Here is a 17,168-nt window from a genome sequence, read left to right as displayed (position 1 = left end):
AGCATTGCCTGCTCTTCCAAAGGTCCTGAGTTCAATTCCCGGCAACCACATGGTGGCTCACAACCATCTGTAATGAGGTCTAGTGCCCTCTTCTGGCATACATGCAGACAGAACATTTGTATACATAATAAATAAATAAATATTTTAAAAAAAAGTACAGTCAAACTGTGGAAGATCCAAACTGAAGACCACCAAGCATAAGTAGCACCATGTGATGTCACAGAGTCTAGAAAGCCTACCGAGCTCACTTGTGTCTGTCACATAAAGCCCGGAGCTAAACATATAAAAAAAAAACACCAGCACCTTAGAAAAGTGTGTAGAATATTGAACTCCTAAGTGTTTCTCCCCCACCTGCTCAGGCATAACTGGCTAAGCAATTGAATGCTGGGGAAATTGAAGCGAAGAAGGGTTGGTAAATGCGGGCAAACAGCAAATATGTCTGGGGACAAACAATAAGGCACTGCACTGGGAGCTCAACTCAGACTTCCTGGGTTTAAAAGGAGGGCCACCCAATTTCTATGGCAACCTGGGTAATTTACGTATTCTGTATACATTTTAGTTTCTTCGCCTGTCAAATGAAAATAACAGAAATAGTCTACTCTAGATATTTTTATGGTGACTAAATGAACAACTGTCCTATGCTTCGTAAGCCCTAAGTAAGTAATAAGTGTGACTTACCACTGCTGTCAGAATTTGTAGAGAAAGATACTACCAGGAAAATGTGCACGGAGTATTATGTTAGCGGCAGGGGATGAGGAAACTCGACCAAGCCAGAATATGTTATCAAAAAGAGTAAGGAAATAAGATAAAATAAAACCCTGGGACCAACGAAGTCACCAGATGTATTATTTAGATGTTGACACTGGCAAATACCCAGCATTAATGTAAATAGCAGACTGCCTTACAGCCTTCCATGGTTGGCATTAGCTGACATCCCTATGTAGAACCAAGCCAAAGGATCCACAAACAAACCAAACCAAAGAGAATTCAGATAGAAGCATTCCAGAGAGCCATCAGTTGGGGTGGAGGGTGGCTATAGAACACAGATCAAATATTTCACCTAAATCTCTGGAGGGAAGTCTTATAGCCAAGATTATCCTCAGATGGAAATGCAGCCCGGGTGATCTTCCACTGGTGAGTGACCGACGAGGGAAAACACCTAGTGTTTACAAGGGGTCTGCGAAAGGCACACATGACTAGGAATCTCAGCGGTAAACAGAATGCTCAGATTTCACAGCAGAGAAGAGTGTACTCTGGGATGCTACACAGGGCTCAAATCATGCAGAATGGACAGATTTTTAATATTTGAAAAATAATCCGTGTTTTCTGGAGCACACGGTGGTGGACAGCCTGTGTCTGTAGACAAGCTTAGACTCTGACAAAAGATAAGAGAAATGTCTACATTTTAAGCAATGATCTTAATAAGCAAATAAAACACTGGACTCAAGACTGCCCAGAAATCTCTTTAATTGGGCATGTATGTGTTTGTGCAGGTATGTGGTGTACGTATGTATGTGTGAAGTATGTGTGTGGTGTGTAGGCACATATCTGTATATATGTGCCTCTGCATGGTATGGTATGTATATTCTCTGTGCATGCACATGTCCTGCAAGTGTTTTTGTATGTATGCATGGGAGGAAGTTTGATGATGGGTCCCTCCCTTTCTTGATTACTCTACATCTTATTTTTAGAAAGAAGGTCTCTCATTGAACCCAGAGCTCACTATTGACTTATGCAAATCAACTTAATTGATATAAATTATATTTGAGTACTATAATTACATGCAGTAAAAGTTCATCTTTTAAAAGACTACTATTAAAGATGTTTGACCATGTCCTTTGTCTGCCTGCATAACTAATGGCAAAACATTTAAAATTGCAGTAACAGAAAATGAAATGACTTCAACTTACCCTGAGTCACAGAAACAGCTCCACAGTCCTTGGCCATGACTCCAAAGTAGGCGATTAAACACCCGGTTGAAAATCCGGTATAAACTCAGTTCTTCAGCATCCGGGACCCTCCAGATTCTTGGAAGAACTGTGCGGATACTTGATTTTACTATGTCCAAAACCTAATGGGAAAACGGATACTTAAAATAGACATATGCACACATGAGTTCAAAGGTATCTCTTATCAGGGAAAGGAGTGTGTCATCTCCTGCAGCCCAGGCTGGCCAAGAATTTGTTGTCATTGAAGCTGGTTTTGAGTTCCTGAGTCTCTTGCTTCAACCTCCCAAGGCTCGCATTATGGGCATGCACCACTATGCTGGCTTAAATGTAAGAGATGAATGTGTGTGTGGAGACAGGAAGGGAGAGGAGGGGAGGGAGGAGGAGGAAGAGGACGAAGACAGAATCAGTAAGAGAAAAGAAGAAGCCACAGGCAGAAACACAGACCAGCACACTTGTGCAAGTCTGCTGGTCTGTGACACCACTTGAGGAAGAAGAGAAGTACCAAAACAAGTGGAGACCTTGAGAGAAATGCTTCATGGGAAAGATCACATGAAGCTGAAGCCTTCGTTCACTCCAATCACAAATCCCAACTCTAGAAGGATTGAAATGTCAAGTGTTAAAAAAAAAAAGTCAACCATTCAAATGTCAGTGCGTAAATATCTTCTAGACCCTGAGTGGGGAAAAAACTAAGTTGCATAACATCATGATTATATTAATATAAAGAACCTGAATTCATTAAAGATATCGTTGTAACGGCGTAAACGAATGCAGACAGATTGTAAAAAAATATATATATATATATATATATATATATATATATATATATATATAGCTTTAATGGAGAAATAGACTTACAGATCCACCAGGAAAGCAGAAGTGAGCGCTGCAAGCACGCTAGCCAGATTTATAGGTAAACATTAGCCTGAGGCGAACATGCCCCCTAAGGGGTGGGACTTATCCCTACACATCTTAAAGGAAAAGCCAGACACCATGGCATATTTGTGATCTCAGGAGTGGAGAGCCACGGACAGGCAGATCCCTGAAGCCCACTGGCCTGTCCTCTGGGTTCAGAGAGAGGATCTGTCTCAAAAAACACAAGGTAGAAAGGGCGGCTAGAAGGCTCACAGGTAAAGGTGATTGTCACCCAGCAGTCAAAGTCCGCTGACTTATTTTCACTTCCTAGAACTCCTGTGAACATGGAGGCAAAGAATCAGCTCCACAAGGCTTTTCTCTGAGCTCCACATGTGCACAACAGCTATGCACCCCCAAACACACACATAATAAGAGCAAATGAAAAAAATAATAAAAAATAAGCTGGAGAGAAATCAAGGAAGACCTCTGGGCCCCACTAGTATGCGTATGCACATATCAACAATATATAACACACACTCACATACATACAAAACACAGGGTCTAACACACAGGGCCACAGCCTCCCAATGCTGTCAGTGTGAGGAGCAGAACCCATCAAGATGGGGAGCTGGCTGCTGTAGACGTTAGGTCCAGAAACATGAAACGAAAGCACAGGCCATGCACAAGCTGATGAGGAGATTGTGGAGAAGAAATACTCTAATCAACCCAATGAGCGAGACTCCAGAGGCCCTGGCAGACATGTAGAAGCTTTTCAAGACAAATGATCCGGTGCTGGACATGTTTCTAACTGAATGCTGTAAGAAAGAGATATCAACAAGTCAGGCAGAGGTGGCACACGCCTTTAACCCCAGCACTCGGAGGCAGAGGCAGGCAGGTCTCTGTGAGGTCAGCCTGGCCTACAGAGAACTTCCCAGAACAGACAGGGCTACTTAATAAAATCCTGTGTGGAAAAACCAAACAAACAAAAGGCAGAGGCAGGCGAGTTCAAGGCCAACCTGGTCTAAGAGAGCTAGTTCTAGGACAGGCTCCAAAGCTACAGAGAAACCTTGTCTCGAAAAACAACAAACAAGCAAACAAACAAAAAAGAGATATCAACAAACACAACTGTTTTAACAAGTTTAATGATGATTAGTTTTTTCCTTAAGATTTTGTTTTATCAACTTACGGATATTTCCCATAAAAATTAAAGTGAAAGATCAAAACATGGCAGGGAGGGCGCTGGAGGGAGGGCTCAGCAGATAAGAGGGCTTCCTGCTCTTGCAGGGGACCAGGGTTCTGTTCCAGCAGCTCACAACCCTCTGAACTCTGGGAGCAAAGGATCTGTTCCCTCTTCTGAGGGCACTTGCTTTCACAAGTACACAGAGACAGGTGAAGACACAACTGCTCTCTCTGGGAATAAACAGTCATTGGAAGAAGGGTATGAACCATTTGTTTCTGTAGGCACTCACTAAATATTAAGTGATATATTAGTTGTTGATGACCAAGTTCAATTTCAAGCAAACAGCCATTTAAAACTCAATTTGATAAAAAAAACCCATTTTCAGACTAATATTGTTAGCCGGGCGGTGGTGGCACATGCCTTTAATCCCAGCACTTGGGAGGCAGAGGCAGGCGGATCTCTGTGAGTTCGAGACCAGCCTGGTCTACAAGAGCTAGTTCCAGGACAGGCTCCAAAGCCACAGAGAAACCCTGTCTCGAAAAAAAACAAAAAACAAAAACAAAAAACAGACTAATATTGTTCATTCTGACAGAATACCATATTACACAGGTACAGCTCCTCACGGTGACGTGTGTGAGCCACACATTGGCCTCACGTCCCTCCGTCCCGCTTCCATTACTGTGATATGGGGGCAGAAATGCACATGCTGCAGTATATTGAGGTTCGTCAGTAAGCACGGGGACAGAGCAGAGATCGCGCTGCAGTTCCTGACAGACACTATCCTGGGTAGTGACTCCTTAATTACAAGGAGGATTTAAAAAACACTTTCATGTGAATTATTCACAAAAATACTAATATAATATTCATATCAGGCATTAATTTAATTTATGCTGTTTTAAATTTCATTTAAGCTATTCATTTAATGATCTGCAATATTTAATGTGGAAAGCAGGACTCATGATTGGTGCAACGTTAAGAATGAACAGGAGCAGAAAACATGATAAAGATTTGAATCATTTCTCACCTTTCCTCTCCGCTTTCTGTCACACTATATTAGTGAATCATGTAATAGGTTAAAAATCAAGAATGAAAGAAAAAAAGTAGTCAGTTACAGGCTATTCTAAATTAATCTCAAGAATAAATGTAAGGCCGGGAGGTGGTGGCGCATGTCTTTAATCCCAGTACTTGGGAGGCAGAGGCAGGTGGATCTCTGTGAGTTCGAAGCCAGGCTGGTCTACAAGAGCTAGTTCCAGAACAGGCTCCAAAGCTACACAGAAAAACCCAAAAAAAAAAAAAAAAAGAATAAATTTGTGTTATATAAAATAACCAGAATTTGAATGATGCTCTTACTACTCAAGATTTAAACATTACCCTAAGCAACTATAATTATAAGAGACATTTATCTTTCCAATGAAAAGGCATTTGGATTAGGATGTGTTGATGTGTTTATTCTTCCTTTTTACATGTACCCCTGGTGATCACACATGATCCACAAGAACCAAACGGCAGGGTAACCAGTGTGGATTAGCAGACTGCCCTGAGCCACGCAGTGTGCAAGTCATACTACTTAAGAGATTCTCTGGGCCACGTGGCTACATGTATTCTATTCTTAGTCTCGGGGAAAATTAAGAGCACGATACTCTAGTATCCTAATTTACGTATGCCTTAAAGCCAGGGACATAGAGCTGGAGAAAGCTTCCATTCTTCAACAGTCCCTTCCAGAATGGACATGGGGAAAACTCCTCAGCCATCACAAGGGCTGTGCAAGCCCCTTGGTGCAGGAGAGCTTTCCAGGTCTGGGAGAGCTATGTAGATGCTTGCTCCTTCCCACAGACCAGCACTGGGAACTTGGATTCCTCTTTGATTCTCCTTGCTTTTAGCTTTCAAGAGGCCTCCTCTGAAGCCGAGCTCTGGTCTTAGGAGAGGGGATGGGCTAGAAAGATCTACTTTGACAGTGCAAAGGAAAAGAACCCAAATGCCTCCTCTTCAGGATTCTGAAACCTCAGCGAAGCTCTTTGCTAACAAGAGCAGTATCTGCATGTCTGCCTGGGGAATTCTGGATCTGTTTTTAGATTTATTTTTCATTTTTATTTTTAAGATTTTTTTAAAATTCTTTTTAGAAAAACTCTTCTCGTTTTACATGACAAAGCCATTTCCCACTCCTGCCCCTCCCCTTCCTCCCCCCACTAATCCCACTCCCCATCCACTCCTCAGAGTGGGTAAAGTTTCCCATGGGGAGTCAACAAAGTCTAGCACATTGCTTTGAGGCAGGAACAAGGCCCTCCCCACTATATCTAGGCTGAGCAAGGTATCCCTCCAGAGAGAATGGGTTCCAAAAAGCCAGTTCAAGCAGTAGGGATAAATCCTGGTCTCACTGTCAGTGGCCCCACAGTCTATCCCTGCCATACAACGGTCATCCACATTCAGAGGGATAGTTTGGTCCTATGCTGGTTCCCTCGCTGTCAGGCTGGGGTTGGAAGGCTTCCATTAGCTTAGGTAAGCTGTTTCAGTGGGTGTCCCCATCATGGTCTTGACCTCTATGCTCATATTCTCACTCCTCTCTCTCTTCGACTGGACTTTAGTCAGCCCAATGCTCCACTGTGGTTCTCTGTAAAACCCTAAGCAATAGTGGAGAGGGTGCCTGAAAGACCTTGCCCTGTAGTCAGATTAGGAATTCTGTATCTTAAGACATCATCACATAGTAGAGACAAGCTACTTACCACCAACCCACAGCGAGGGTCCCTCAGTGACCAGATCTTCCTCCATCAGTCACCCGACTTTAACTTCCCACCCAGCTAACAACAGAGAAATGATGCCCTGCCCAGTCACACATTTGCCCTGTCCCCAAAGGCTTAGAACAAGGTCTACCATTTACCAACTGCTTATGAAGCAAAACCTGTGCAGACGAGGCAAAAACCAGAGTTTAGATTTATTCTAGGCACGTCTGCATATATTAAATCCTTAAATCTCAAAACAAAAACTGTAACATAAGCACTGCTGGTCCATGGCCCCTTCCCAAAACTCCTGAGGCTGGAATCAATGATCACACACACTAATATTTCGACAGGAAAAGAGGAAAATATTGAAAGCAAGATATAGAGAGAAATAATATGTTATTTCCTGTCAAATCGGCAAGTGAGTTCTAGTGGGTTAGGCTTTGCCATCCAATGACTAGGTAAACTTGCAACGTCCAGATCAGAAAGCAACTTTTCTAAGATTACAAGTCATGCAGACCTCAGTCTCTCCCAGTACCGCAGTCTTGTCTTCTCAAGGGCCAACAGCAGGATCCCCGGAGACAAACCCTGACCTTGTCTTCTTAGATTCAGACCCATTCTAACAAGTGACATTTAGGAACATAGGTGAAGTCACTGTACAGACAAGGCTGCTAGACACATCCTTCTTGTCCTTTATGCCCATTGGATTTGGACTAGATTGCTTGAAGGTATCGCGGACAAGCAAAGATGATTGTATCTTCAGCAAACTACCCACAGGAAGGCAAAGGGCATGCAGGCCAGAAATCAAACCCAGACCGGGATGAGGGAAATCTACTGCTTATTCTGTTAGTGATAAACTTTTGGATTCCTGGTATGATCTTGTTAGACAACTTTAAACTTTAAATAACTAGCCTTAAAACTGTTATAGAGCTGACAATAACAGTGAATTTATAATTCTCCTGCCTTTATTGCCCGAGTTATGGGATTACAGGCATGTGACACCATGTGCAGCCTGGGTTTGAACTCAGAGCTTTGCATTACAAGTCACTCAGATCTCAGCCTCCGAGATCTCTCTAGGCAAGGCTCACTTCCCCAGTCCAGAGCTGAATAATTTGTGAAGTATAATAATAAATGGCCAGCCTGGATCCTCATGCTTATCTGCAGCCCAAGCAAAGCCAACCTATAAAACCTAAGTCTCATTCATATAAAATGAATTTTCAGAGCATCCCAATCCAACATTAAGCTCTCTGTGGAAAAAAGTAAATGGAAGATTCAGTGAATAGCAACGTTGATAAAATGAAAAGATTTGTCTTTGTGTGAAATATAGCACATCTGAAGGCATAAAACACACTGACAAATACATATTTTGCAACTACAGATGCTGAATGACAAACTGCCACCTACGGCTGAGCAGTTGGCCCTAAATTCAAATAATGGCAAAAGGTGAAGACGGTTTGGAAGCAACATTAAAATCACTGTGTGCCGCACTAATGATGCGTGCAGCAGCTGTGGCTATAGGGTAAAGGCATATTTGCTGACACAAAATGCGCCGCTAAGAACGGCATCCCTGTCAGCCCAAATGAAACAGAGGAGGGAAACAGCAGCCCTGAAATACAGGGGGCAAGTGGCAGCTAAGGTAGGTGTGGAAGAGAATTTGCTACCGAGAAGCACTAGTAAACAAGGCTCCATTAGGAGCCCTAAAACAAATGCAAATGGAAAATGACAAGATAGCTGATTTCTCTCTACCCCCAGTCCTAGTTCGTGCCTAACTATGGCAATGGAGAATGTGCTTCTCAGCAAATTGGGTGTTCTTCACAGCCCATCAACGCGGCGGCACACTCAGACTTCATATAAATTCCTTCCGGAATGTCTGCAGCGCGGCTCTTGGCAGAAAGCTAGACTGCACAACTGTGGGTTTACCACAGCCTGATGTTAAGTAAGATGAACTGTTCTCACCTTTACCCACCGAGGACTCGCCTCAGTATTTAATCCCTGAGTTCCAGGAATTAAATGTATATTTTATACCCCTTAAGGAAAATGTGAAGAAAGGCAAATCACTTTATTCTTTAAGAACATACACACACGTGCACACACAGGCATGGGAATGCATGTAGGAGTCTCTGTGAGTCTGGCAAGGTAAGCTCTGAATCTCACAGTTCTCTAATGAAGCATCAGCAATGTCACTGTCCTGAAACAGAAAAAGAAAGATAAATATGTATTTCAACAGTAGCCTCAGAATGGAAATACAAATGCTTAGAATGTGCCAATCCCTCCACTGTATCTGCAGAATCCATGATTTAATGAGAAAATAAATGAAGGAACTTCCACAGATCCTACAGCACCTAGCTGGAGTTCATGAACAAAACCGGCAATCAATAAAGGCTTGTCAAATTAAATCAAGTAACACGTAACCTGTGTGACAGCCATGGATGCAGGCGAGTCAGATCAATCTGCTTTAAAGAGCTCGGTCATTTCTGTCCGGTGCTCCAATGTGGGTCTCTGTCTCTGTCTCCTTTCATCGCCTGATGAAGGTTAATATTCAGGAGGATGCCTATATGTTTTTCTTTGGGTTCTCCTTATTTAGCTTCTCTAGGATCACTAATTATAGGCTCAATGTCCTTTATTTATGGCTAGACGGAACTCAGGACCGCGAGGGGTGCACCCACACACTGAGACAATGGGGATGTTCTATTGGGAACCCACCAAGGCCAGCTGGCCTGGGTCTGAAAAGGCCTGGGATAAAACCGGACTTGCTGAACATAGCGGACAATGAGGACTACTGAGAACTCAAGAACAATGGCAATGGGTTTCTGATCCTACTGCACGTACTGGCTTTGTGGGAGCCTAGGCAGTTTGGATGCTCAACTTACTAGACCTGGATGGAGGTGGGTGGTCCTTGGACTTCCCACAGGGCAGGGAACCCTGATTGCTCTTTGGGCTGACAAGGGAGGGGAACTTGATTGGGGGAGGGGGAGGGAAACGGGAGGCGGTGGCGGGGAAGAGACAGAAATCTTTAATAAATAAATAAATAAATTTAAAATAATAATAATAAAAAGAGCTCGGTCATTTGATGCTTTCTCATTCAGAAGGAGAATAACTGCCTATGTGCTACCTAGGCTGCTCCCAGCCAAGAAGTGAGCAAGGCTGGGACACAGTCCAGCCACTGCTGCCCAGGGCCAACCCTCCAACATGCACCGTTTTGTCTACTCTCTCCATCAGCCTGGCCAAAGCCTTCTCAAGATTAAGTCTGAGGTCATTTCCATCTGAGCCAGCCCTTTTGTTCGCAAGTGTCTGACCTGTGCTCCAGCTGAACTCCTCTGCCTGCCTCCTTCAGATCCCTCCCCATTTATCCCTCTTGTGTGTTCCCCATGGAAACCTCCTTCACTCCTAATTATCCCTGCTTAGCAACTGCCTCCCAGCGGAGTAAAGTGGCAGAGCTCGCCGGTGATGATTGACTGTTATCACAGCTGAAAGAATGATGTATCTGATTAATCCAATTCTAATACGTTAATTAAACCTTTGGCTTTCTAAGTGAGTAACACTTTATAATATCTACCTGCACATTCTATGGCTGACTTACATCTCTTTATTTCTTCCTGTCTTGGATATGTTTTCTAGCTTTATAAGGAAGTCACACCAGATTAGACACGGATCAATACGGGAAGTCAACAGGCCATAGTTATAGCTCCTTCCTACACATTCTGTACACACAAAGTTCAAGTGCACACAATGTTTCTCTTTCTCCCATGAGCTGTGCAGTGCCAGGAGCTACACATCTCAGAGAAGGTCTAACAAGCCATCAGGAGTAAGGTAGGAACCTATCAAACCCACATCCGAACTCCCCTAAGTCCCAGGGCTCTTTCCAACCCCTGCCACTGACTCTCTTGTTCCCCACACAAAGCTTTCTGGTCAGTGCGCTTTGGCGTGCTACATTTAGCCCTCTTGTCATCAAAAGAACATAGTTTAATCAGTCATTTGGTACTCACTCCACTTCTGATTTCATTGGAAATATGGAGAAAAAATTATATATTGAATTTATAATATAGATAAATCAGTTAATCACATGATAATGCGTCCCGATGATCCTTAACATGATAATTCAACACTTTTATTCCTGCCTGAGGTACAGGTAATTAATTTCCATACTCGGGATTAAGCAGGGAAAAAAAATGTTTAAAAATTTAATTAAAACCATAAATCTTTGTTTACAATGAAACTCAGTGCCTCCCTTGTTGGCTGCTGTGATGAAGTGTGTCCATGGGTGTGTTCGTCCATGCTTCTTTTCACAGACGTTGGTGGAAGAGCTATTGATTCGGCGCAGTTACTTTTACAAAGATGTTAAGTTCTACACAGTTGACAACTTAGAGTCGAATGAAGACTTATGGGAGAGAGCGCTGAAAGCAGGCCTGCCATAGAAGAACCCCATCACGGAAGGACAGCTGCTGAGGGCCCTTCCCTGCTGCTCTTCCCGGGTGGGCTCGTCTCTTGCTATACTGAGGAAAAGGAAAGGGAGCTGTGGTAACCATGACCGCAGCAAGAAAAACTGCTACAAATGAATTGCACGTGTGGGTTCCAGAGCCTCTGTCTCGCAGTTCTCCATCCACCACATCCAGAGGCCTCCTGGCAAGATCCATTTTTCTCTAATTAATATCAGCCCTTCCTATTCTTTGAGTGCCAAAATCCAAGACATGAATTCTTCAGCCCAAACTAGAATTATCTATTAAATAAACTGTGTAGGAGAATGATCATAACTGTTGAGCTAGTGTGAACTATGAGACATTATTAACTGGTTTTTTTTTGTGTGTGTGGGGGGGGGGGAATGGGTACTTTATTGTGTCTTAAAACACACAGGAAATATAATACCTTTGGAAAGTAACTGACCAAAGGAAGTAGCAAAATGGGAGTCCAAAAAGGGAGTAAAATCTGTATAAACTGAAAATAAAGATTCTGGAACCTCACACTGGCACAGCCTCTCCATCCCCTCGAACAGCCTCTCCGGAACTCTTAACTCAAGAGCGCACAAGTATTCGTGTAGTAAATTGCCACGACGGAGCTGATGTTATAGCCTGTACATGTGATAGTAAATTCACAGGCAAGCACTTATATTCACTTTGAAATTTCACATCCTACTAAGCATGACCCTGAAGCATACGGAAGAGTCCTTTCTACTCACAGACTGCATTCTACCCAAGTCCATCCGATGCTCACCCCATATTTACCAGCATTCTTACACCACATGCAAAACACGAAGTACCATTTCACGTGTGGCTGCACTCGTGTATACGCCAGGTTACTAAAGAAAGGAGGACACAGACAGGTGCCAGCTTGCTGATAAGAAAACTCAAACACCGAGTCTACACTGAACTGGTCTCACAAATGTGTACAGCAAACTTCCCGCTAGTGACTATCCATGAGACTTGGTCACTTTGGGACAGATTAGAGCAAACTGACTCTATTTGAGGTGCTAGAGCCAGAGAGTCAGGACAGACAGTGATGTTTGAAATTGAGGATTACAGACGCTGCCAAGTGCCAATCCACGGGTGGTTAGAGCCCGGAGGTATAAGCCTCCAAACTGAGGGCCTAAGCCTCCAAAGAATTGGTGCTGTCGGTCTCATGGTCTACTCAGCCTTCCCTAGGGCTGTGGCTCTGGTCATGACCATCCGGCACTGACAGAAGTTTTCTTTTCCTACACCCAGACCCTCTGGTTAGAACAGAAGGACCCCAGGCAGGTGGCTGATAGTATCTTAGCCTGTAGTGATATTTTATTTATGTTTTATTAAATAAAGCTTGCCGCCGGGCGGTGGTGGCGCACGCCTTTAATCCCAGCACTCGGGAGGCAGAGGCAGGCGGATCTCTGTGAGTTTGACAGGCTCCAAAACCACAGAGAAATCCTGTCTCGAAAAACAAAATAAATAAATAAATAAATAAATAAATAAATAAATAAATAAAGAAAGAAAGAAAGAAAGAAAGAAAGCTTGCCTGAAGATCAGAAGGTAAAACTAAACCACTAAGAGGCCAGGCACTGGTGTCACACACCTTTAAACCCAAGATTTGAGAGACAGAGGCAGATGGATCTCTGTGAGTTCAAGGTCACCCTGAGCTACACAAAATCAATGGAAAAACAAATCCAAGTGTGGTGGTTCACACTCCCAGTACTAGGGAGTCACCTGCCTTTAATCCCAGCACTAAAGGGGAATATAAATGGGAGGAGACAGAGGTCGGGCTCAGTCTGCAGTCGCCCAGCCTTGCTAGAGGTAAGAATTTTCTAGTGGCTCGGCTGCCTTGCATTTCTGACCTTCAGTTTGGACCCCAAATTTGTCTCTGGGTTTTTATTATTCGTGCTACAAATGGTACCCTAATGTTTAGCAAAAATTTTCACATAAAGCCTGAGAAAGCTTAAAAAAAAAAAAAAAGATTCTACATAGACAAAAACAGACTCAAGCACAGCTCCTTGCTTGGCAAGTCTCTTTACTCCTGTAGGCTCTGTTTGCTAGAGACAAGCAGAGGCATAGTTCCTTTAAGAGATGATACCTGACTCAGCATTAGCAGGAAAAACAACATGGTGGCTCTTTTAAGAGGCAGTGTTACCAAATACATGTTTATGAACAGTTAGTGACATACTTCTTGGTAGTAGCATGGACCTAGAAACTCCACAAAGTTGTAGCAATAAACACAGTTCCTGCCAATATTTCCATCATGAAGCTAGACTCTCAGGAAGCTAAGGAATGGGTGGAACCAGTCACCAAAGCCGCAGCTTTAATCCTAGCCATGCCTCTTAGCAGACTAAAGACTCATGTGGTCAGAAAAAGACAGAGATAGACAATAAAGACAAATTCAGATGGGGTAATGCCTCTAAACTGTTTACAGTGTATTTAAAAACATATGTAGGCTTGGGAGAGAAAAGAAATTAAACAGAGAAAGTCCTTTAAAAAAGAAATAGAGTAGCCAGGCATGATGGCACGCCTTTAATCCCAGCACGTGGTAGGCAGAGGCAGGAAGATATCTGTGAGTTTGAGACCAGCCCAGTCTAGTTCCATCCAGAACAGCCAAAGATACACAGGGAAATTCTGTCTCAAAAAAAAAATCAAAAATTAAAAGATAAAAATAAAAGAAATATAGTAAAAAGAAAACCACATAAAGATAGAAAATACACAGAGAGTCTGGATAGTGTACGTTATTGTGCTGTCTTTGAATTATTTGACAGCTACCAAAAGACATCTGATTATAAATGCTGTTGGATTAAACTAACCTATATATTTTAAAAATATCTTGACTTCAAAATTTAAGTCAAAAGACATGTTACTTAAGGAGAGAGGTTCTGCTTTTATTTCCACGGGAAATGAGAGGCTGTGGATTCATTCTCAGTTAAAGAGGCTCAGGCTTGGTCAAGGAAGACCCCCTGATCAGTGTCTGACACAAGCGGATGGCCTGGATGACTCAATGTCTCAAAGGATAGCATTGCATGTATATTCATCCAGCTGTCTTTCCCTCCTCAATGTTGGGAGTGTAGGGTTTGCTACTACATGGCTGCTTTTTTAAAAAAAAATGATGCCAGGTATGTATGTAAGTAGGTAGGTAGATGGATAGATTAATTTTGGGGTAATGAATATGGTACAATATGTGAACAATATGCTGCAGCTGCTTCTGAGTTCTGCGTCCACAACAGCATCAAGGCTGCTGGCTGAGATGATCAGGCCTCACTGAATACTCCAGTCAGGACTTGACCATGATCCTAAATTTCCTCAGGGCTTTCAAAGATTACCAGTGCCCCCAATCAGCAGGAAGCAGCCTAGAAAACTATGCCCATATTTCCCCCTCCCCCAAAAAATAGATTAAAGGCCTGGGATCAGAGCCCAGTTCCACCTCCTTTCCTTACTTCCTTGGGACATGGAGTCAGACATGTCCATCTCTCTCAGCCATCCCTCCACTCGTAAAAAAGATCATTGTACCTTGGAAAATATAAAAACGCATAAAAGAACATGGGAAAATGACACCAAATAGCATCTCTTTCTTTCTCTTGGTTCAATTAACTTTACTGTAGAAATGAGTCGTCATAATTTGGCAGAGTCTAAACAAATAGGATTCTTTGAAATGGGATCTCACTATGTAACCATGGCTAGCCTGGAGCTTGCTACGTAGATAAGGATAGCATTGCATGTATATTCATCCAGCTGTCTTTCCCTCCTCAATGTTGGGAGTGTAGGGTTTGCTACTACATGGCTGCTTTAAAAAAAAAATGATGCCAGGTATGTATGTAAGTAGGTACGTAGATGAATAGATTAATTTTGGGGTAATGAATATGGTACAATATGTATTGTGACTTGCTTCTTTAATATAGGGTATCTTTTTAGGATAGTATCAAATGGAAAACTTCACTGGATCCTCTCACAGCCTCTCTAAATTCCTAAGTGGGAAGACAGCATAGAAATTTTTATCTAAGACCCGTAAATGCAGAAGTCAATAAACATGGCTGGCCCTTCACATTTAAATAAATTAAAACTAAGTTACAAACTCAATTCCATGGTCACAGTAGCCACATTTCAAGCATTCAGTAGCCTCCTGCAACTGGTAACTACTGTATTGAACATCACAGACACAGACCTTCCCCGCATTTGCAGAAAGCTCCTAGGAGCTGAGCTCACAAAATATCGGCCTGGAACTCCTGGAATTTTTATCTCACTTGGCTATTCACATTGGAGCTCACCATTCAGGATGCATGGGGGAAACAGAGATGAAAAATGGAGGCCATACACACTCAATAGGTTCCCTCTTTTCCAACATGAACATGGTCCATCTTATCTCCAGATAATTCAGAAGAAGAACCAGACAGCAGAAGGCATCAGCCTCCCATAGACCCTGCATTGAGCCTGCTTCATGCTGTGCCTTCCCCCATGACAAAGAATGTTCAAGTTATTTTACTACCATGTTTGTTCCGCCAGTCTTAAGTCACAGGCTTGAATTCTATATTCTACTCATGGACGGTTCTAGAATAGTCTTCAAGCAAATGCAACTGAATTCCATGGATGTTCCAGGTCTTTTTAACCATAAACCCACTGTGAGCCACTCCAGCTGCTTCTGGTATTTGACTTTTCTAAATAGCACTGTTCTAATGTTGATATGTGGAAATCTTTTCTATTATTCAGGATGAAAATCGACAGGACACGGGCCAGAAATGTTTTTTCCGAGTCACAAGGTTATGAGCACCTGTGATCTAACAGGTCCCATAAATGACCTTTCTGAAGCATTAGACTCATGCACCGATGGTGGAGCAAAGGCTCTCCCGCTGGTGTGCAATATCCATCTTATTAATTTTGACCAATATGAGTTTCCACCCGCTATTGCTTCATCATTAGTGAGGCCAAGGATCTATTTACATGCTAATTGGCTGTTTGCAGATCCATTAACTTGTCTCTACATAGCCTTCTTACGCACTTTACCATGCTACTTTCGGCAGACCAGTTTGTCTTTGGCTGATTGATTAGTAAGAATCACCGCTTCACCCCTGTTACCTTTCATTTTAGATGAAAATCGATCTCTCCTCCTCAAACCACCCCTGCTGGCACAATATCCTCATTCTTTAATTTGGTTTAAGATGGTTTTGTCCCCCCATTTGTATGGTTTTTGGCTTTGATTTTTTAAGCTATGGTTTCACAGTATTGCCCAGAATGGTCTGGGACAACCTTCGTGCCTCGGCTTCTTGAACACTGGGGCTATAGAGAAGAACCACTACATGTGACTTTAAGTTTTCATATAACTTGTTGGGACCAATTGAGTCCTGGCCTTCAGCTGCTCTTACCTGCTAGAGCCTTCTAATTGAAGTTACTAGAAGCTGTGCCTAGCCTAGAGGATCACAGGATGGAATTTTCACCTGTTGGCCATTGACGGCAGGGTATTTAAGCCTCCATGGTGCTATTAAAGAGGGGCTTTTGTACCAGCTATTAGAGGTCCGTTTGTCAGTCTGTCTTTGCGAGTGTTTCCTCAACCTCCAGCCCCTTGCCCGAAGCTCACGAACTGGGTTCTAGCACATAGAGCATAGACGGGGGGGGGGGGGGGGGTGTCGCACGGCAATAACTAAATATTTCAGGCTTTCCCTTTAACCCCTCTTTGTCAGGTCTTTCTTAAGATGCTGTTTCCCCACTTTACAACTATAATCATCTTTCTGCATTTCCTTTTGTCTTAATGTTTTCCATGTTACATACATCATGTGTTCCCATCTTACATACCAATTGTACCCTACAAGGAATTTATTTTGTGTAGGATAAGAAATAAGGTCCCTTATTTTCTTGTGAAATAACCAATTGTTTTGACATCATTGCATTAGTTGCTTTTGTTCCTGTGGTACAATGCCCACCTCCCAGTCTTCTCTGCAGCTCTACCTCATTCTGTCCTCAGGTCTTACTTTTTCCCGCCATCTGAGACCCCCCATCTTCCCTCTGACTACAACAACTGCTCTTGGCTAGACCAAACCTCAGT

General features: G+C 42.9%; 1 protein-coding gene across 1 annotated transcript in view; it reads right to left on the bottom strand.

Annotated features, from left to right (window-relative positions):
- The window catches only part of Ttll7 (tubulin tyrosine ligase like 7), a 118,096-nt gene that overhangs the window by 16,744 nt on the left and 84,184 nt on the right, over positions 1 to 17,168 (bottom strand). The window contains exon 20 of the mRNA XM_026784191.1: positions 1,911 to 2,071. Coding sequence (XP_026639992.1) covers positions 1,911 to 2,071 — 161 coding nt within the window. The remainder of the gene's footprint in view (positions 1 to 1,910; positions 2,072 to 17,168) is intronic.

Source organism: Microtus ochrogaster, chromosome 21 (genome assembly GCF_000317375.1).
Source record: "Microtus ochrogaster isolate Prairie Vole_2 chromosome 21, MicOch1.0, whole genome shotgun sequence".
Lineage (NCBI taxonomy): Eukaryota > Metazoa > Chordata > Mammalia > Rodentia > Cricetidae > Microtus > Microtus ochrogaster.
The sequence above is the reverse complement of the archived record's forward strand: the minus strand, read 5'-3'. Positions and strand labels throughout refer to the sequence as shown.